The sequence below is a fragment of the Grampus griseus genome, assembly GCF_964374135.1.
Source record: "Grampus griseus genome assembly, chromosome: 10".
Lineage (NCBI taxonomy): Eukaryota > Metazoa > Chordata > Mammalia > Artiodactyla > Delphinidae > Grampus > Grampus griseus.
The window spans coordinates 97,027,929-97,048,644 of record NC_139004.1 but is presented as its reverse complement, the minus strand read 5'-3'; the positions used below and the strand labels follow the sequence as shown (position 1 = coordinate 97,048,644).

The window sequence follows — 20,716 nt, the reverse complement described above, 5'->3', positions numbered from 1 at the left end:
GAAACTGAGACTCAGAAAGGCAGAGTGTGACTCAGATAAGTTAGTCTCAGAAGCCTTTCTAGGGGGATTTCCCTGGTGGCGCAGTGGTTAAGAATCCACCTGCCAATGCAGGAGACATGGGTTTGAGCCCTGGGCCGGGAAGATCCCACATGCCATGGAGCAACTAAGCCCGTGCGCCACAACTACTGAGCCTGCGCTCTGGAGCCCAGGAGCCACAACTGCTGAGCCCACGTGCCACAACTACTGAAGCCCGCGCGCCTACTCTCGCCATAACTATAGAAAGCCCGCGTGCAGCAACGAAGACCCAAAGCAGCCAAAAATAAAATAAATTTATAAAAAAAAAAAAGCCTTGGGCTTCCGTGGTGGGGCAGTGGTTGAGAGTCCGCCTGCCGATGCAGGGGACACGGGTTCGTGACCCGGTCCGGGAGGATCCCACATGCAGCGGAGCGGCTGGGCCCGTGAGCCATGGCCACTGAGACTGCGCTCCGCAACGGGAGAGGCCACAACAGTGAGAGGCCCGCGTACCGCAAAAAAAAAAAAAAAAAAAAATCCTTTTTAGGAATCTCTGCCATCTTCCTTTCTCACTGTAAAATGGGCATAATAACTAACCACCCTCAGACACAGTCCTGAGGATAAGAGAGGGAAAAGCCAGTTGAAGTTGAGTTGGGGGTAAGCATTGTCCCTTCCCCATCTTCCTGGAAAATGCAGGAATTCAAGAGTTAGGGCTAGCACTGGGTGATGATGGAGGTGTAGTTGGGGTCCCCGGCAAAGAGCCTCCTCTGGCTGCCTTCAGTCCATCCAGCCCCAACCCTACTTCCTGGGAGTTGCTGCCCCGCCCCCCGCCCCCCCACACACACCCCGGGCCACCTTCCCAAAGAAGGCCTCGCGCAAGAGGACGTCAGTCAGTTCCCTTGGCCCCCTGCCTACCTCCCCGGGGCACTTTTGGGCTTTCCCTCCCCAACCTGGCCCCGAGCCATCGGTCACTGGCGCCTGCCCAGTCACGCGGTCCTCTTTGGCCGACTTCCTCCAGGATCCTGATTTAACTCTCCCTCCTCCCCCGTCCCTCCCCGCCCCAGGCTCTCAGGGCACCCTCCTGTTCTGCCCGGCAGGTGTAGGGAAGTAGAGCATCAGCTCTGCCTCAGAGGGGGACCTCGGGCTTTAGTTTTCCCGCCTGTCAAATGCGGCCCCCACCCTACGGTTGCCTCAATTCTCTTCACTGCCTCCTACTCTTGCTTTGTCCTTTCCCTACGGCCCCATCCCTCCACCCCCATCAGTTTCCTAAGCTCTTCCCAGGGCCTAATTCCCCGGGGCGGAGGTGGGGGGGTAGGGGAGGAGGGACAGCGTCCAACCTTAAGAGAGCTCAAGGAACTGGTCTGAAAGGAACTCCAAGAGACAGAGTGAAAATGGCCAGCTTCCGCCATCAGACAGACTTGGGTTCGAATTCGACTCTACTTCTGACCAACTGCTGATTCTGAACCCTTCATCTCTCTGTGCCTCAGTTGTTCCTTCTGTGAAACGAGGACCCTGCCGGGAGACGAAGGATGGAAAGACCCAAAGGGAGGCTCCAACCTGAACTAAGGGTTCCCCCGCCCACCCCCGCCCCCAGCGCCCCTTCCCTAGCCCGGGAGCGGATCCTCACCTCCCAGTCCCTAGTCCCTCCGCCGCAGGCTCCTCCTCCTCTGACATCAGAGCCGCGGGCGGGCGGAGGGAGCCAGCTGAGTCCGAATCGAGCCCTAGCCCGAGAACGGGCGGGCGGGCTGGCCAAGCGCGCAGCAGCGGCGGACGGCGGACGGAGCTCGGCACCTGACAACTCGCGCCTCCCAGCCAGCCCCGCGGCTGGGCAGCCGCAGGTACAGCCCGGGAACCGCCCCGCCCGTGACCCTGGGCGCTGTCGGGCGGCGGGACCCTTCAGCTGCTGGACACCAACCCCGAAAGATGGGAGGGGGTGCCTGGGCGTACTGGACTGTACAGGGGCAGGGCTGGGCCTTTCTCCCCCACCTATGCCCCAGGCCCAGCTGCCTTTACTGAGTGGGTAAAAGAGGAAGGAGGAGGAGGAGGAGGAGGAGGGGTGTGTGTGTGTGTGTGTGTGTGTGTGTGTGTGTGTGTGTGTGTGTGTGTGTGTGTGTGTGTGTGTGTGTGTGTGTGCGCGCGCGTGCGTGTGTATCTGCCTTCAGGAGGAGGTGTGTGTGTGTGTGTGTGTGTCTGCCTTCAGGAGGAGGGGTGTGTGTGTGTGTGTGTGTGTGTGTGTGTGTGTGTGTGTGTGTGTGTGTGTGTGTGTGTGTGTGTGTGTGTCTGCCTTCAGGAGGAGGGGTGTGTTTGTGTGTCTGCCTTAAGCTGGGCCTGAATGTGGAAGGACTGGGCATTAGGAGGTAAAGACGTGTGGGGGCCGTGTTGGGGTATGCGAATGTCATAGCACAGGCAAGTGGATCTGATATGAAGTTGCAGCATGTTGGTGTGTAAGCGTATCCGTATGGGTGGGGATGTCTGGGAAACAGTGTTTGGGCTGCACATTGTGTATCTAGGTGTTGTGTGTGCTGGAATCTGGCTCAAAGGGCAGTAAGTCAGAGTTGGGGGGTATACAGTTGTGTACTGAGGATGTTTGGAGTTAGATGTTTTGAGGATTTGGAGTTTAAGAGCTTCTAGGGTGTATAGGAGCTGGAGGGTGAAGGGTGTGAATGAATCTGGGATGTCTGGTATACAGGTGAGGGGTCTGTGTGTGTGTGTCTGTCCTGTCTGCATGTCATCTCGTCCAGGTGTACGTGGATTTGTGTTTTGGGGTGTGAGAGGGATCTGTGGGAGGGATGTCTGGGTGTGAGGATGTCTGAGGAAGTGTGTGTTTGGACATGTGTGCTGATGTCTGGGTGTACATGTATGATGAGATGTCAGAGCATCATCTGGAGATGGAGTGTGCTGGATCTGGGGGCAGGTGTTTGGGTTCAGGGGTGTGGGTGGGTCTTGGTGTGGTGTATCTGGGTGTAGGGATATGTGTGGAACTGTGAGGTTTGTATTTGCCAGGCCTCCAGGTGGGTTTTAAAATTCTGCCTCTAGAGCTTACCATCAAGTTTCCTTTCCTAGAAGTTTCTGCCCCTGGGATAGGTGGCCAGACCCCCCTGGGAACAAAGTCCCACCCAGAGTGGGATCGCACATCAGGGGCTCTAGTCAGGGCACCTTCCCCTCATTTTCCCACAGAAAAAACAGAGAAGAAAAGTGCTCTTCCTGAGGTCACACAGTACACTGGTCTCTCTTTTGGCCTCACTTTCTGTGGGCCTGGGATGGGATTGAGAGGCTGTGTTCTCTGGATGGGTCCTAGTCTGGCCGCAGCCCCCTCCAAGGCCTTTACCTTCAGCAAGCTTAGCTGGGGCCCCAGCTAGGGTCATTGGGCAACTCTGGGTCCAGACCCTATCCATCGCCAACCTCAGTCTCCCCATTCTCCATCTGATGAATGGAGAGAGAATGCTCACCCTCTACTGCTGGTTGAGACAGACGTCTCAACAGAAAAGTACAGGCTGGATCAGGGTGAGATCAAGCCGGGAGGGGACAGGTTGGGTGGGACCATTTCTCAGGCTGCTGGGACCCAGATGGGGAGTCAGGAGTGAGAGGGGGGTAACAGGAGGTCCAGGGAGCTCCAGCTGCGGCTGCTGTTGCTGTGGTAACAGTGCAGAAGGAGCTATTTAAAAACATGGCTGAGATATTGCTGGAAGCCCAGGCTGCCGGAAAACTGATTTCCGAGAGGCCTGGCAGGGAGAAGGAGGAGGGAGAGGAGACACCCCAGCAATTCCCAGGGTGGGGCTGGGACATCGCTGGTTCTGGGGACAGGGGATCCTCCGGGGCTGTGCATTTCTATAAGCTGCTCTGGGGTCTTCTCTGCTGTCCTCCCAGAGGTCAGTGTCCCCCTGAGTGTTTGGATTTAGAAAGGGAGGAACTGGGAGGTGAGCTGAATAAACGAATGAATGAGTGACTTTGTTGAATAAAGAATTTTGCTGCCACCCTGAAGGATTTTCCTCTAGGCATAAGGATATGATGCATGGATGTTGCTGAATGAACAAATGGCCTGTGAATGAGTGAAAGTTGAATGATTTTGTCAAATGAATGAATCAAGGAATGAATAAACGCAGGCTGAATGGGGCCCCCAGTAAGTTCCCACGAAGAAGCCTGGGCCCTGCTGAGTCTTTTCCTTCCATTCCCTTTCCCAGGAGCCCTGGCTGTGGCCAGGGGGCAGTGGGCCATGCCGGGGGCAGTGGAAGGCCCCAGCTGGAAGCAGGCGGAGGACATTGGGGACATTTACGACTTCCGTGATGTTCTGGGAACGTGAGTCTCAGGGCAGGAGGAAAGGGAGAGCTGTTCCTGAGCTGGGGGTGGGGGGGGCGGTTGGGAAGGTCCTCACTCCTGGGCCTGACTGGCTGGGGAGGCTGAGTCCAGGGTGGTGCTTCCTCTAGCCAGTTGATCACTGCTTCCTGTTTCCTACTGCCCAGGCCCCATGGTGGCCTTGTATGGCCCGACTGGCCTGGGCTTCTCACTTCTGGCTGACAGTGGGTGGAACAGAGGCTGCTCTTGCCACAGCTCTGGGTTCCTGTGACGAGAAGAAAGTGGGAGGAATGAAGGAGCCAGTTTTTCAAACTTGCTGCCAAGAACTGGGGGTTCTGGCCTAGGTTTTGGAACTGAAGCTGGGCGTGGCTTTGTTCTCAGTGGTGGGAATCCAGAAATAACTCAAACCTGATCTCCCAAGTCGATCCCAAACATGTGAGGGAGACAGACCTACGGAAAATGACAACAGGGTGTGTGCTGTGCTCTAGCTAAATTCGGGAATGAGGACTTTGTTGAGCCCAGAGAGAGCAGTGGCTTCTGTGTGGAGAAGAACTTTATGGAGAAGGGAGTATTAGAGCTGGGGACTAAAGGATGGGTAGGAGTGTACTTGTCAGAGAGGGAGAAGGCATTCCAGGCAGAAGGAATAGCATCAGCAAAGGTTCAGAGGCATGTTATGTGTGGAAGGAGAGAGAGTCTAGTGGAGCTTCTCATCAGAGCCTGGGGGAAGAGTGGAAGAAGAGGCTGAGAAGAGAGAGGAACAGGTCATGTAAGGCCTGAAAGCCAAGCTATGGAGGCTGGACTTGACCCCATGAGCCACAGGAAGACATTTAAGACTTTGTGGCAGATTTGCAATTCAGGATGGTCACTCTGGCCACAGCACAGAAGGGAAATTGGAGAGGGACAAGACTGGAAACCAGCAATGAGGCTATCACAGTCACTAGTTATTCTGACGATTGAGCTTTCACGAGAGATGCTTTTCTTTGACTTATGGCTTCTTATTATCCCAGGGAAAGCAAACCGTCCTAGAAAGAACACTAGTAAACCCTCCTTAATCAGTGAACTTTAGTGAAAATGAATGTGTTCCTTTCTAAGAGCCTGTTAGAAAGCATTGCTTCTCAAACTTCAGTGAGGATACACATCACCTGACAGTCTTGTTAAAATGCAGATTCTAGGGCTTCCCTAGTGGCGCAGTAGTTAAGAATCCGCCTGCCAATGCAGGGGACACAGGTTCGAGCCCTGGTCCGGGAAGATCCCACATGATGCGGAGCAACTAAGCCTGTGCACCACAACTACTGAGCCTACACTCTAGAGCCCGTGAGCCACAACTACTGAAGCCCGCGTGCCTAGAGCCCGTGTTCAACAAGAGAAGCCACCACAATGAGAAGCCTGCGCACTGCAACAAAGGGTAGCCCCCGCTCGCCGCAACTAGAGAAAGCCCGCGCGCAGCATCAAAGATCCAACACAGCGAAAAATAAAATAATAAATAAAAATTAAAAATGCAGATTCTGATTTAGTAGGTCTAGGGCGGGGCCTGAGATTCCACACTTCTGAAAAGTTCCCAGGTGATACTGATGGTTCTTCATGGTTCTAAAGGGTGTTAAATAAGCCATGACTCAAATTGGCTTTTGCAGAAAAAGGAGTGAATGAGTCATGCACATAATAAAAAAGCCTAGGGAGTAAACTTCAGGCATGGGATGCAGGGGCTCACATGATGTTATCAGGAAATTGTCTTTGACGGTTTCTCAGCTCTGATTTCCTTTGTGTTGGCTTCATTCTCAAGCAGGCTCTCCCCAAGTGGTGGCAAAGATGACCACCATTAGCTCCAAGCTTACGTCTTACCAGCTTAGCAGGAAAGAGCACCTCATTCTCAAAGTGCCAGTAACCTGGCTTATATCACAGGACCCAATTACTGTGGCCAGGGGATAGACTACTCTGATTGGCCAGGTCACCTCTGGCACCAGGGAGGTGAATGAGTGATGGAGGGAGGCTCATCCCATCTCCTTGGTCTGGGGATGGTCACGTAACCCATAGGGGGATGGAGGAGAGGCTGGAGGGAAGCTGAGTTCCCCACCTCGTGAATCCCCTCTCTCTGCAGAGGGGCCTTCTCGGAGGTAATCCTGGCAGAAGATAAGAGGACTCAGAAGCTGGTGGCCATCAAATGTATCGCCAAGAAGGTTCTGGAGGGCAAGGAGGGCAGCATGCAGAATGAGATTGCTGTCCTGCACAAGTACGTGAGCCACATCCTGTCCCTGCCCTGGGTTGACCCTGCCTTGACCCCTCCCATTCGCTTCCTATCTCTGCTTTGGGCAAATCATCTAACCTCTCTGAGCCTCAAATTGCTCATTTGTAACACGAGGTAATAATCTCCACTTGGTAGGGATTTGGGGAGCATTAGAGGTCCCTTATTTCAAGTGCCTGGCACAACAGCTAACATGACAGATGTGACCGAGATACCACTGCTTCTTTACAGTGGTTTAACGTCCAATCAGATCTAAAGGTCAGTCCTTGAATGTGTCTCAAACCCATGTATCTCAACTGACGTTATCTCTAGACCTACCGCAAGTTCCTGCCACATATTAAACCACCCAGCAAGTTGAAAAATGCCCATCTGCGGATGCCCTGACTCAACAACCAAATGGTCTCCAAACTGTTCATGCTGATGGGAAACCTGCTGTTCTCACTGGAAAGCTCATATAGAATCTTCACTTCCAGCCTCCCCCCTGAGCTTTCCAACCACCATGGGCAGGGATGAAATAATCATTTCCACTATTGGGTCAGGGAGACTGAGGCCCAGAGAGGACAAAGGACTTGCCCAAGGTCACACAGCAAGTTTGTGGCAGAGCCAAATCTTCCATCAAACTCAATTAGCATCATTGGTTCATTTCTGGAGCGTTTACTGTGTGCCAGGCATTGTGCCGATTCTTCCCTGCATTTCCTCACATGATCCTCATTCCACCACTTGGAGGGAAGTACTATCACTGGCTTCATATTATAGATGAAGAAACTGAAGCCCGGAGAGGTTACCCTCAATTCAGTGAATATGAGTGAGCACCCACTCTGCACCAGGTGTGGAGCAACGGTGGTGAGCAAGATAAAGCTGCTGGTCTCATGGAGATGAGTTCTGGTGGGGGAGGCTGACAACTTTATAAACCCAGACAAGTGTTAAAATCATATACTGATCAGCACTGTGAGGTGAGAAGACTTGCCCCCGAACAGCACGTGGCAGAGGCGGATGAGGACCCGGGTCTGTCTGACGCCGGAGCCCAGTGTTAACCCCTGTGGCTCTCCTGCCTTCCATGACACTATGATACATCATGGTAAATCAGCTTTTCCCTCTGAGACCCAGATCTCAGGCTCGTCCTGCCCAGGTTTGCAGGCGGTGGTTCTTCACCATGAGGGTGGGGAGGTGGCTGAACTGTCCTCACCTCTGAACCACCTCATTTCTCCTTTCAGGATCAAGCACCCCAACATTGTAGCCCTGGATGACATCTATGAAAGTGGGGGACACCTCTATCTCATCATGCAGCTGTGAGTGGCCCTGCCTCTGCACCTTCCTCACAGCTCTCCCTGCTGCCCCCTCCCTGGCCTCTCTGCCTTCCGTTCTCTTGTCCAGACTGCCCTGTCCCTGGCTACAGGGTGTCAGGTGGGGAGCTGTTTGACCGAATTGTGGAAAAAGGCTTTTACACAGAGCGGGACGCCAGCCGCCTCATCTTCCAGGTGCTGGATGCCGTCAAGTACCTGCACGACCTGGGCATCGTACACCGAGACCTCAAGGTGGGTGTGAGGGTGTGTGGGGAGCTGGGGCACCCAGGGGTGGGGCCTCTGCAAACTCCTGAGACCTTGGGTACCTCTCACCCCCTTGCTGAGCCTTGCTTTCCCATCTGCAGAATTGACCCGGTAAGCCCTAAACTGCTTCCTCCCCATTCCATCTCTGACACACAAATGGACACAAAGGTGAACTGTGCTGTTATTTTATCCCAGTCGCATCTTATGTCTTTTTCTGATAATAAAAGTCCCACTTGCTCTTTGTAGAAAACTTGAATGGGGTAGCAAAACACAAAGAAGAAAGCCAGAAGCCCCTGAAAGCCTGCTCCTCAGAGACAATGATGGGGTTCACGTTTTGTAGTACATCTCATTCTGCTCTAGAAGAGTGCTGGGGTGAAACAGATCTGGGTCTGAATTCTCTCCCTGCCACTCCCCTCCCTAACTGTAGATTCTCAGGCAAGTCACTTTGCCTCTCAAGGCATCAGTTTCCCCCACTGTAAAGTGGGATTATTCAGAGTGGGCTAGCAGGGATGTGGTAAGGATAAACTGAAATCAAGCACAAGACAGGATCTGGCGCACAAAAATTCTTTAGGGTGTCACAGTACACACCTGAGGTTTATAGGAAATTCCCTTCCATATCCCCGAGGCCCTTGTCCTTTTGGAACTTCGAACTTAATTGAGTTTCTTGTGCCTCCAACCAAGATGGCAGCTGTGATGCCACAGTGGCTTTTGGGGGGCTCGCTGGGGTGCTTGGGGAGGCAGAAGGTCCTGCTGGCCTCTGGCCATCTCCCACTCCTCTTCCCCCACCTCCCATCTTCCAAGCCAGAGAATCTGCTGTACTACAGCCTGGATGAAGACTCCAAGATCATGATCTCCGACTTTGGCCTCTCCAAGATGGAAGACCCCGGCAGTGTGCTCTCCACAGCCTGCGGGACCCCAGGATACGTGGGTGCGGAGGGCCGTGGGCTGGGACTGTGGGCGGGGGAGGAACCCAAAGCTGCCGGGCAGATTTGTCACCACCATGTCCCCTTCCCTCCACAGCCCCTGAAGTGCTGGCCCAGAAGCCCTACAGCAAGGCAGTGGATTGCTGGTCCATTGGGGTCATCGCCTATATCCTGTGAGTGGGGGGCTTGGCCGTTGGGGATGTGGCTTCAGAGTTCTTCTCTCCCCTACTTTGCTCTCTTCCTCCTCCCTGCCATTTCTTCTTTCCTGCCATCCATATTTATATCTACCAATTAATGACTAATATTACTTCACTCAACAGATACTACGTTTCTGGCACTGTGCCAAGCACTGGGGCTTTAGCAGAGAATAAGACAGACAAGGTGCCTGCCCTCAGGGAGCAGACATGCTAGTAAGGGAGACAGAAAATAAATAAGTAAATCTATAAAATAATGGCAGGTGGTAAGAAATATTAAGAAGAAAAATCAAGCAGGGGAGGGAGATGGGGTTGGATGCTATTGTAGATAGGAGGTCAGGGAGCCTCTCTGAGGAGGTGGCATGAGTGGCATCCTGACTGAAGTGAGGGAGCCAGACATTCGAGGTGTGGGGGGAGAATGGTTTAGGCAGAGGGCACAGCAAGTGCAAAGGCCCTGAGGAAGGACAGATGGCGGCATGTTAAGGAACAGAAAGCCAGGGTAGCTGGACAGGAGTGAGCAAGGCAGAGAGGGCCAAATTTCCCCCCTTTGTAAAAGGGGGAACTCCTTCCTGTGGGTCCTGCCTGATCCCTGAGACTGCCCCAAAGCTCCATCCTGGAGCCAGTGGGTACAATGAAAATGGAAATGAGAATGAGTTTCTCCTTGCCCAGGCTCTGTGGTTATCCCCCCTTCTATGACGAGAACGATGCCAAACTCTTTGAACAGATTTTGAAGGCCGAGTACGAGTTTGACTCTCCTTATTGGGACGACATCTCTGACTCTGGTATTTGGGGCTTTGCTTTCTTCCCCTGGGTCCTACCTCCGGTGCCTTCCTCATCTGCTTTAAGGGTCTCCTCTCTGCCTTCCTTCCACCAGATTCCCCAGCCCCAGACTAACAGAGCTGTCTTCGAGACCAGACACCCACCCTGGGTGCTTCTCTTTGCCTGGCTCCTGGCCTGAGAAACTGTAGGCTTTCATTCATTCGGTCTTCAAACATAGTATTTTAGAAAATACCTCCCCCCACTGACTTCCTAATGCCTAAGACACCACCATTCATGTTTTTATCTGTCTTCCTGTGCCTCCGATTAGGAGGCAAAGCTGTGAAGCCATTATCAGTCAGGTACACATCAGTGTGAATACACTGAGCACAATCTTCTCTAGGAACAAGTTATTCTTAAGGGAGAAAGCTGGAGGGTTGGGGTGGGCCTGGGGGCTTAGAGAAAAGGGTGCAGGTAGGGTGGGGTGGTGAATGGACAGATCTGGCTTCGGTGCCAGCCAGACCTGAGGGGTGGGTTCTATCTTGGGGGTGTTCTCAGGCACCACCATGCTGTCTTTGCTCTTGTCTTGGGGATTCAGCCAAAGACTTCATCCGGCACTTGATGGAGAAGGATCCAGAGAAGAGGTTCACCTGTGAACAGGCCTTGCAGCACCCCTGGTGAGAGCTCCCACAAGCTGCAGGCTGGGGTGGGATCTGGGGCCCCCAGGCCTGCCTCAACCTTCACTGACAACCCTCCACACACATCCGCTCTAGGATTGCAGGAGATACAGCTCTAGATAAGAATATTCACCAGTCGGTGAGCGAGCAGATCAAGAAGAACTTTGCCAAGAGCAAGTGGAAGGTGAGCCCACGTTTAGTCCTGGGTCCCAGCCTCCCCAGGACTCCTCCCCAGCCCCATCCAGCCCTCAGCTCACACAGCAGTTTGCACCTTGTGGGGCACACTGTAAATGCTCAGGAGTGCTTACTGAAGAACCTCATTCATTCATTCAATGCTCTGACACCTACTCTATTCCAGTGATGGTCCCTGACCTCCAAGTCTAGAGGGAGAACAGTGTATACTTCTTAAGGAGACATCGAACCCAAGCCACGAGATCCTGGAAGGGGCATAAACCTGTCAGACGTGATAGCCGAGTAGGAATTAGCTGGGCACAGCAGAATAATGTCTGAGGCAGACGGAACCAGGGTGCAAAGGGCCAGGAGACGTGAGAGTGCAGCCATTCAGGGCAGTGTAAGCGCTAAGCCTGGCTGGACTGGAGGAGCTGTGGGCCAGGAGCCCAGGCTGCAGACCCAGGTAGGGGCCAGGCTGCTCGGGGGCCACAGTGGAGCAATGATTTGATCCTGGGGATGCTGAGGAGCCCCAGAAGGATTTTCAGCTGGAACTTGCCCATTAGAAAGGGCTCTCAAGATGCAGAAAGGCACAGAGGAGGCTGGGAGACCCTTTAGGGGGCTGTGGCAGAGACATAGTCAGGAGACAGTGAGGGCTTGGACCAGAGCAGTGGCACTGCGAACAGAGAACACTGGTTGGTCCAGGAGTCGTTTGGGAGGCAGAACTGACAAGAAGTGATGGTACAATGGATACTGGGGGAGAGAAGAGATGTCCAGGGCTGGCCCAAAATTTTGGTCGGGGATGAAGTAGATGGCGGTACCGTCACTAAGATGGAGATCCCAGGGGCAGAAACTTGTTTAGGGGATGATTTTGGTTTGGGACATGGTAAATTTGAGGGACATCTCAGTGGATAGGTTGAATAGAGAATGATACACACACACCTGGGCAAGTTAGTTAACCTCTCTGTGCCTCAGTTTCCTCCTTTGACAATGGTGACAGTAATAGTGCCCACCTCAAAGACATTCGTGAAGATTAAATGAACTATTATGTAAAGTGCTTAGAACAGTGCCTGACACATAATGCTATATTGTTTACTCTTATGTGAATATAAATTAATTATATATAAAAAGTTACGCATGTCTATCTATATATACATTTTATACATGTGTGTGTGTGTATTACTATATGATATGACTGAATATAGTTTAATAAAGCCTTGTAGATGTTTCAGGGAGTTTTAGGCGATCAACCAATATTGCCTGAATAAAACTAACAGAACTGCTGTGAGAATTACACCACCAGACCCTGCCCCGTGATGTCCTGCTCTCTCCAAAGTCCCTTCTTCTGCCTCTCTCCACAGCAAGCCTTCAATGCCACGGCCGTGGTGCGGCACATGAGGAAGCTACAGCTGGGCACCAGCCAGGAGGGGCAGGGACAGACGGCGAGCCACGGGGAGCTGCTGGCCCCAGCAGCTGGGGGTGAGGCCCTGGGCTCTGTGGAAGGGCAAGGGTGGTCCACAGAGAGGCACCCACACTAGAGCAGAGGGTCTCCTCCTGTGGCCAACTCTGCTTTCTCTCCCCGTGTAGGGCCGGTGGCCAGCTGCTGCTGTCGAGACTGCTGCGTGGAGCCGGGCCCGGAACTGTCTCCCACACTGGCCCCCCAGCTCTAGGGGCCTGGATCCCCCGTGTAGGAGGGGTTGGGGGCAGCCTGCTCCCCCCCTCCCTGAACTGGGGAGTTACCCTGCTCCACCCGCTCCGCACCCCTTTCCCTACAGCCCCTCCACTGCATTTTCCATACAAATGTTTCTATTTTATTGTTCCTTCTTATAATAAAGGGAAGAGGTTAAAACCACAGGTAGCTCTGTCTCCCCAGACAACTCCCATCCCACACTGTCACGCAAACTGCTTGATTTGAGGGTGCCTGGCCCCTGAGGTAGCTGCAAGGAGCCCCCTTTCCAACATGAGACTGAATGGGGATGAGAAGGGGGAATGGTGGGGAGGGGTATTTGGGGCATCCCTTCGTCCAGCGCCCCCACCTAGCCTTCCGGCCCTGGGCATCTCTTTCTGCGCTTTGCTGGTGGCTCCTGAGCTCGGTGGGGTTGGCGCAGGTCAGCACTGAACAGCACCTGGTGGGGGGGAGGAGTCTGAGTGGAGAGAGGGTACACTGGGGTCAAGACTGGGGGTGCCGTGTGGGGAGCCGGAAGGGTTCATGGGGGGCAGGGCTGAGGCAAGGAGAGTCCACTGGAGTCAGGGCTGGGGTGGGTGGAGAGTCCTTTAGGGTCACCTGGGGCAGTGGCGGGGTAGAAGAAAGTGGGTCAGGGCTTGGGGCGAAGTCCTATGGGGTCTGGACTGGAGGAGGACGGGAAGGCTAGGTACACTCACTGCTTGGGCCCAGCCAGCATAAGGTCCCCACAGGCTCCGGAAAAAGCTTCCTAAACCAGAAGTGGTGAGGCGACATTGATTGGCCCTCCTGCTCCCTATCCACAAGGGTGGGGCGTAGGGGGAGGTGTGGGAAGTTTCCACCACCTCAGCTCACTGCCAGTCCCGACATCCCACTCTCTCCTTACCCAGTTCCTTGTTGGCCTGGGGGCTCGGACCCTTGGTGGTGGCGTGCCAGCTGTAGTCACATTGAGCGATCTGCCACACGTGGACATCCACGGGCACAGCCTGGGGCTTGTCTAGGGCCATCAAGCAGATGCAGTCGGCCACCTTTGACAGACACAGAGTGAGCCACAGAGGAGGAATGGCAGGGTCCAGCCAGCAACCTGCTTCTAGCCCCAAAGCCAGCTGCTTCCTTCTCCACTCTGAGGTTACTATGATTGTACATTCGATTAATAATTTAAAACACAGCTGTGTGGACTTCCCTGGTGGCACAGTGGTTAAGAATCCGCATGCCAATGCAGGGGACATGGGTTCAAGCCCTGGTCCAGGAAGATCCCACATGCCTCAGAGCAACTAAGCCCGTGTGCCACAGCTACTGAGCCTGCGCTCTAGAGCCCGCGAGCCACAACTACTGAGCCCATGAGCCACAACTACTGAGCCCGTGCACCTACAGCCCGTGCTCCGCAACAAGAGAAGCCACTGCAATGAGAAGCCCGTGTATTGCAATGAAGAGTAGCCCCTGCTCACGGCAACTAGAGAAATCCTGCGTGCAGCAACGAAGACCCAATGCAGCCAAAAATAAATAAATAAATAAATTAATTAATTAATTAATTTTAAAAAAGAAATAGCTCCTGGTATTAAGAAATTCTTTTAAAAAAAATATAGGGCTTCCCTGGTGGCGCAGTGGTTGAGAGTCCGCCTGCCAATGCAGGGGACACGGGTTCGTGCCCCGGTCTGGGAAGATCCCACATGCCGCGGAGCGGCTGGGCCCGTGAGCCATGGCCGCTGAGCCTGCACGTCCGGAGCCTGTGCTCTGCAGCGGGAGAGGCCACAACAGTGAGAGGCCCATGTACCGCAAAAAAAAAAAAAAAAAAAAAAATATATATATATATATATATATATATATATATATAAATAAAAAACAGCTGTGATGAGAGTGCTACTGGGTGAACATCTTATGTGTGTCAGGTTCTCGTTTTTTTTTTAATAAATTTATTTATTTATTTAATTTATTTTTGGCTGCATTGGGTCTTTGTTGCTTCACGCGGGCTTTTCTCTAGTTGCGGTGAGTGGGGGCCCCTCCTCGTTGTGGTGTGCAGGCTTATTGTTGTGGCTTCTCTTGTTGTGGAGCACGGGCTCTAGGTGCACGGGCTTCAGTAATTGTAGCACGCGGGCTCAGCAGTTGTGACTCACGGGCTCCAGAGCGCAGGCTCAGCAGCTGTGGCCCCCGGGCTTAGTTGCTCCATAGCATGTCGGATCCTCCCGGACCAGGGCTCGAACCCATGTCGCCTGTATTGGCAGGCGGATTCTTAACCACTGCGTCACCAGGGAAGCCCCTTGTCTTGTTTCGCAGACAAGAAAACTGAGGTTCTGAAAGGTGAAATGACTTGGCCAAAGTTACACAGCTAGGCAGACGCAGAACCCAGATTTAATGTTAGGCTGGAGTTCAGAGCCCATGAAAAAGAGTTCTTTAAGCAAAAGTTCATTTTTAAAGCATAGAGAAATATAAAAGAGAAAACAATAAATGCCAAATTCCCAATCATCTTTCTGATAGCTAACGCTGTTGATATTTAACAAGAAGTTCTATAAGTGCATATAATTTTACGAGAAGAACAAAATGAAAAGTGGAAACATCTTTTCATTTGTCTTCCCAAAGGTAACCACTATTAAGTTCCCTGTGATTCCTTCTGGAAATTTCTGCATATAGCAGTGTATATATGTACCTAAACAAATGGTTTTTCTAAAAACGCATTCAAAGAGCAATGTCTTTTATAACCTTTCTGCATTCTACATTTCTCTAATAAGACATCTGCTGGTATCCTTTCTCCTTCCCACTCTGCCTCCAGAAGAGAAGCCCGCATCCAAGCACCCAACTCTCAGGCCTGCCTTCTCTACTCCTCCGCTACTCTCTGCATGGGTGGTGAGGGCAGCTCCTACCCCCCTGGGGTCTTACCTTGGTGCCTACCCCAGGCAGGGTGCAGAGGGCCTTATGGGCCTCCTCGTAGGGCGCCTTGCGCAGCTGCTGCAGCCAGGGAAGTCCACCCCGTTCTTCCAGGATGGCTCGGGCACTGGCACTCACATAGCGGGCACGATACCCCAGGCCCAGCTTCCTGAGCTGAGCCTCCACCTGTGGCCCTGTGGGGTGGTGGGGAGGGGATCAGGGGTCAGGCATTATCACATCCTTCCTGTCATCAGGCTAGTGTGTGAGCCCTGCACCCCACAGGAATGCTTTCCCTAAGCACCCCTCTCCTACCTTGCCACCCTCTGGGAGACCCCAGGACACTTGCATGTACAAAGGAAAGGGTTAAGGCCTGGGTTCTGCCCCTCCACAAATGTTCTCTGAGCACTGACTATGTGCTGTGCACTGCAGAAGGGACTGAGAAGGACTTGCTGCCCTGGAGGAACTCCCCAGTTAAGTTCCTTAACCTTTCCAAAGGGCGTTCACATTCATGATCTAAAATAAAAGTCATAATAACAGCAACAGCTTCTATTTTCAAGTCCCGGGTATCATGCATGGGCAAAGTGCTTTAGGTACATTATCATGCTTACTTTTCTCAAGGACCCTGATGACAATATTATTGTTCTTCCCACTTTATGGATGGAGAAAATGAAGGCCTAGAAGAGGTTAAGTAACTTGCTCAAGAAAGGACATGGTAGAGATGGGACCTTGCACTGAGGTCTGGGACACCAAGCCTGTGCTCTTAACCCATTGCACTACCTACCTCATGATTGCTTTATTCATCCCTCAAACCCTTCTGGATAGAGACTGTTATTCCCATTCCACAAACAAGTTAAGAGAAGCTTGGAGAGGTGAATGAATTTCTTGAGGTCTTATGACTACTAGGCTGGGAGCTAAGACCCAAGATTGGGTTTCTAAGCACCTAAAACATTCTGTTTTCTCCAGAGGGGGCTGTCTCCTTGCTATGCAGTCACCAAGCACTTTCTCTAGCTTGGTTCTCACAACTGCCAACTGATATACTTGCCTCTGTAAAACACTTGCCTCACAGGGCTGCCGTGAAGAACATATGTGTTTCTGGTTGCAGAATTGTTGGATTCATTGCAGAGATAACAAGTTGAATTTTCTGTTTACATCCCATAAGCCAAACACTGTGCTAGGTGCAGTATGTGTATTCCTTTACTCAACCCTCATGACAACTCTGATAGGTAGGTGCTATTCTTTTTTTTTTTTTTTTTGCGGTACGTGGGCCTCTCACTGTTGTGGCCTCTCCTGTCACGGAGCACAAGCTCCGGACGTGCAGGCTCAGCGGCCATGGCTCACGGGCCCAGCCGCTCCGCGGCATGTGGCATCTTCCCGGACCGGGGCATGAACCCGTGTCCCCTGCATCGGCAGGCGGACTCTCAACCACTGCACCACCAGGGAAGCCCGGTAGGTGCTATTCTTATCCCATTCAACGGATTAAAAAACTGAGGCACACAGAGGCTAAATAATGGCTCAAGGTCATATACGTAGAAGTCACGTGCCAGAGTTGAGATTCTGACCCAGGCAGGCTGTCTCTAGAATGCGTGCTCTTAAGCCCAAATTACTGTACACTGTATACAGATGTCTTCTGATGAGCCATTGAACCCATGGGGCAAAAGGTCCAGACTACTGAGGTGCTGACATTTCAGGGACAGATAAGGAAGATGAGGTGTAACTGGGGCTGATCAGACCAGGCAGGGCAGTATTCCGGATGAGGGCAGTATTTAGAAAGGCAGGAAGCTTTGAGATGGGAGAAGGGCACCAGGGGAGAACTGAACAGACCTTGAAAGCTGCTGGAAGGCCTGGAGGCAAGGACCCACCTACTCACCAGCCAGGGCCTGCAAGCTGGGGAAGCCATGGTAGATGACATCATCAAGCTGGAGGAGCCGAGGTCCGAAGGTCTGGCAGAGCCGCTCCACCATGCCAGTGATGCGGGCAATGTTGTTGTTGGAGGAACAGATGAAGGAGAAGAGACACTCAATGGGATCCTGTTGAAGGAGTCGCACACCTGGGGACCAGAAAGGCAGAGGAACCAGAAATCACCTGTTATTGGGAGTGGCCTCTTCTCACCCTCAGATTCTAGGTACCAAGGCTCCGGGGTATCCCAGGGGAATGAGGGACAGCACTGTTAGAGAAAGCAACACCAGAGCTCTCATTCCTCATAGCATCTTGTGAGGTCTGGGTTATCATCCCATTCCACAGATGAAGAAGCCACAATGTAAGCACTATGAGGGTGGGGATTTGTTTCTGTTTTGTTCACTGTGGTATCCCCAGTCGCATAGCTGATGCTCTGTAAACATTTACAGAATGAATGATGTCACCAGCCCCAGATCACACAGCCAGGATTTGGCTCAATATCCTTGTCACTCCACTATGGTGGTCAGCAGGACAATAATAACAGTAATAATAATTACTATGTGTCAGGCACTATTCTAAGCACTTTACATGGCTTAGCTTCTTTAATCCTCATAAAATCCTATGAGGTGGATATAATCCCCATTTTACAGATGGTGAAACTGAGTAACTTAACCAAATCACAAGCACCCCAACCCCTGCCTCAGGCTCTGTACTCACCTTGGAATTTCTGAGCCACCTCTTGAAAGTGGGGGTCCACAGAACTCCAATGGTGATACAGCTGAGCAAGGCTGACATCCAGCCGGAAGTACTGTCGCACGGCCTTTAGCTCTTCCAGTGTGGGCCTGCCAACCCGGCCCTTATCCCCTCGGTACACAGTGCAGTAAAGATGCTCCTCAGTCTGGGTCAGTGTCCATACCTGGTCGGCCAGCACGCCACTCCAGTGCGCAGGGCTTTGCTCCCTCCACCTGACCCCCAGGCACAGGGCAGCCCTAGCACTCAGTTTCCCTTCCTGCACCCTTTGGGGCCCTCCCATCTTATAACTGCTCCATATACAAAACTGACTTACAAACTGCAAAGTAAAAGTGCTTTCTTTTACATCAGTTATATCATGTAATCCTCGCAACAACACTGCGCAGGCTTATTACCTCACCTCCACTTTATAAAGCATGTAACACGGTCACCACCCGTGCCTCAGTCTCCTCTTTTGTACTCTGAAGTTTCTTCATCACCCCCAATGCACCCCAGGATCTGCTGTGCCGAGGAGCCAGGAGCCAGGGTCACTCACCGGAATGACTGTCCAGAAGCCAGAACCAGGTCCAGGCGCAGCTCAGAGCGTGGACAGGGGATGGAGGCCCACAGGGCCGGGACGGAGGCTAGAGTGCGATGTCTCATGCTACGCTGCAGAAGGGAGCGGGCTAACATTTCCACGTCAGGCTCCGCCCCATGATGCCCTCGCCCACTCAAAGCAGCTCAACGCTCCGCCGAGACACCGCCCCAAAGGTCACGCCCCTCTAGGCCTCGCCCACCAAATCCTAGCCTCTTAATTTGCTTATTTAAGGCCCGCCCAGTTTTATTCAATTTCTCCACTCCCCAAAGGCCCCACTCCTTGCGGTTCACCAACGCTCCGTCCCTCCCACTCTGTCCCGACACTCCCGTCCTTCCTCCTTACGTATCCTCCCCCGCCCCCCACAGCCTCCGGGCGCGCACCACTGTCCCCACTGTCCCAAAGAGCTTCCGCGACTTTGGGAAGCGCGCGGAAGCGCTCTCTTCGGCTTTCTCCAGCGTCCGACCTCTCTCACCGGAAGTACGGTTCAAGCCCGGCTAATTGGATCCAGAGGTAGCCAATCCACGGAGAGTTAAGAGTCGCCAATGAGAATCGGGCGTGGCGGCGGGTGGGCGGGCCTTTCCGTGGCGCCGCAGCGGTTGGCGCGCTCTGGGCTAGCTGCCCGCCCTTGGGCTTTCCTCTGTGGGCTCGGCTGCACTCGGCACGCCGGTGTGTCCCATCCCCGCTCCCCAGGGTCCGGGCGCACTGTGCGCCCTCAGGCCCCAGTCCTCACTGCCTGATCTTCTCAGAGCCCTGGGATTCCTCAGGGTCTGCCCGCCCACAGAACCAAGTCCTATCCCTCGCCATCCTTAGCCTTTCTCACCGAGCCTCTCGGGGCTGATCCTCGCCCTCCTCAGTCGGCCTCCCCTGAACCACCCCCTCACTGAGAATCGCGCCGGAACGCAGCTCCGGGCCCGCCGAGCCCCTGAGGTGTCTCCACGGCATCTGGCATCTGGCTCCCGAGGATTCTGCCTTCGCGCTCACCCGCTGAGCCGCTACCCTCCAAGGGCTTGTCCCTGAGCCTCGACGCTGTAGGCTTAGGCCTCCTCACAGACTTCCTCGTCAGAGGCCTGCCTCCTCGGACTGGCTGCCACAGCTGCTCCCTCCGTCTAGGGCCTTCCTCCACAGCACTCCCTCAGCCCTGCCCAACGGGGCCTGGGTAGGCCTGCCTCGGGGACTGCGCCCAGCGGCCCAGAGAGGCCACAGGACCACCAAGTGTGTGGCCCCCCGGGCAGCCCCGGTGCCAGGGTCGGCTACCTGACCCAGGAGAGATGTATCATGTAACTTCTTACCTTCTGGAGAAAGACACAAAAAGCAGGGCCACAAGAACTGCCTCTGGGCGGTGATTCTTGGTTACTGTATCTGAGCCATTAGCCTTCAGATTCCTTAAGGGACAGACTGACGGCTGATGTATCTCTGTGTGCTTCTTGCCACAGTTCCAAGCAGCGGGGGCCGTGAGCCTGGCAGCGTCTCAGTTCCAGGCTTCAGGAGTTACCAGGCCCTGGGGCAGCTGCTTCCTGCGTCTGTCTCCTCGGCAGGCACGACGGCCCACAGGTGCCTGGTGCTTAGAGGGCATTCCTCCAGTAAATGCTTAAATTGGAAGAGGTGTCAAGGTGGGGAATGAAGAGTCCCTCTGCATTCCTGCTGAGGCCCCAGCTAAACAGGGGAAGAAGGGTCACCCAGCTATAGTGACTCTGAAGCAGCACCCGGACCGTCTCACTGGCAAAGGACTCGAAGCATCTGCAGTTCACGAAGGAATGGCCACGAGACTCTTCCCTTCCAGTCGTTCGGCATACTGGTTGAAGAGCCAGCTGTGGAGGCGGGCTCTTGTTCAAATGCTAGCTCTGCGACTTCCTAGTTGTGGGAACTGTGGCAAGTTACTTAATTTGTCTAAACCTTGGTGTCTTTGTGGAGATAACTACCCTGTCATTAACTTTCCCCGTAGTTATTGCAAGGATTATACAAAACTGTGTATCTAAAGGTGCTTCAGCACAGGGTCTACCACTCAGTGAAGGACATGGGGAATGGGAGCTGTCATACTGGGTTAGCCAAAGACTTCGTTTGGGTTGTTCCGTAAGATGTTACAGAAAAACACGAATGAACTTTTCGGCCAACCCAATATTATCTTTGCTGTTGTCTTACAA

At 53.3% G+C, this 20,716-nt stretch overlaps 2 protein-coding genes across 6 annotated transcripts; one reads left to right on the top strand and one right to left on the bottom strand.

The window, feature by feature from the left end:
• Positions 1-1,731: 1,731 nt before the first annotated feature.
• Positions 1,732-12,661, top strand: CAMK1 (calcium/calmodulin dependent protein kinase I). Of its 2 annotated transcripts, XM_082662849.1 has the most exons (12): positions 1,732-1,850; positions 4,194-4,308; positions 6,401-6,532; positions 7,759-7,833; positions 7,941-8,079; positions 8,893-9,019; positions 9,112-9,187; positions 9,878-9,990; positions 10,563-10,641; positions 10,738-10,825; positions 12,171-12,288; positions 12,397-12,661. In XM_082662849.1, the coding sequence occupies exons 2-12, from the start codon at positions 4,226-4,228 to the stop codon at positions 12,477-12,479; spliced, it is 1,113 nt and encodes a 370-aa protein (XP_082518975.1). In that variant the 5' UTR covers positions 1,732-1,850; positions 4,194-4,225; the 3' UTR covers positions 12,480-12,661. The 2 variants fall into 2 exon arrangements, with proteins under 2 accessions (XP_082518975.1, XP_082518976.1); XM_082662850.1 differs by lacking the exon at positions 9,878-9,990 and having other exon boundaries at positions 8,893-9,015.
• On the bottom strand, positions 12,635-19,032 carry OGG1 (8-oxoguanine DNA glycosylase). Of its 4 annotated transcripts, none has more exons than XM_082662853.1 (8): positions 18,956-19,032; positions 18,534-18,646; positions 17,966-18,213; positions 17,220-17,399; positions 15,365-15,546; positions 13,377-13,518; positions 13,192-13,241; positions 12,635-12,953 (listed from the first exon to the last, which is right to left on the bottom strand). In XM_082662853.1, the coding sequence occupies exons 2-8, from the start codon at positions 18,638-18,640 to the stop codon at positions 12,846-12,848; spliced, it is 1,017 nt and encodes a 338-aa protein (XP_082518979.1). In that variant the 5' UTR covers positions 18,641-18,646; positions 18,956-19,032; the 3' UTR covers positions 12,635-12,845. The 4 variants fall into 4 exon arrangements, with proteins under 4 accessions (XP_082518979.1, XP_082518980.1, XP_082518977.1 ...); XM_082662854.1 differs by having other exon boundaries at positions 18,534-18,641; positions 18,956-19,008; XM_082662851.1 differs by lacking the exon at positions 18,956-19,032 and having other exon boundaries at positions 18,534-18,919.
• Between the last annotated feature and the right edge of the window lie 1,684 nt (positions 19,033-20,716).

What these genes read in the sequence shown, in the direction of transcription:
- CAMK1 (XM_082662849.1), top strand. Translation starts at nt 4,226, where the DNA reads ATGCCGGGGGCAGTGGAAGGCCCCAGCTGGAAGCAGGCGGAGGACATT. An exon ending in TTCCGTGATGTTCTGGGAAC is followed by an intron (nt 4,309 to 6,400) that starts GTGAGTCTCAGG and finishes CTCTCTCTGCAG; the next exon opens with AGGGGCCTTCTCGGAGGTAA. An exon ending in CAGGCCTTGCAGCACCCCTG is followed by an intron (nt 10,642 to 10,737) that starts GTGAGAGCTCCC and finishes CATCCGCTCTAG; the next exon opens with GATTGCAGGAGATACAGCTC.
- OGG1 (XM_082662851.1), bottom strand. Translation starts at nt 18,670, where the DNA reads ATGTTAGCCCGCTCCCTTCTGCAGCGTAGCATGAGACATCGCACTCTA. An exon ending in GGTGGCTCAGAAATTCCAAG is followed by an intron (nt 17,400 to 17,965) that starts GTGAGTACAGAG and finishes TCTGGTCCCCAG; the next exon opens with GTGTGCGACTCCTTCAACAG. An exon ending in CCAGGCCAACAAGGAACTGG is followed by an intron (nt 13,242 to 13,376) that starts GTAAGGAGAGAG and finishes CTTCTGGTTTAG; the next exon opens with GAAGCTTTTTCCGGAGCCTG.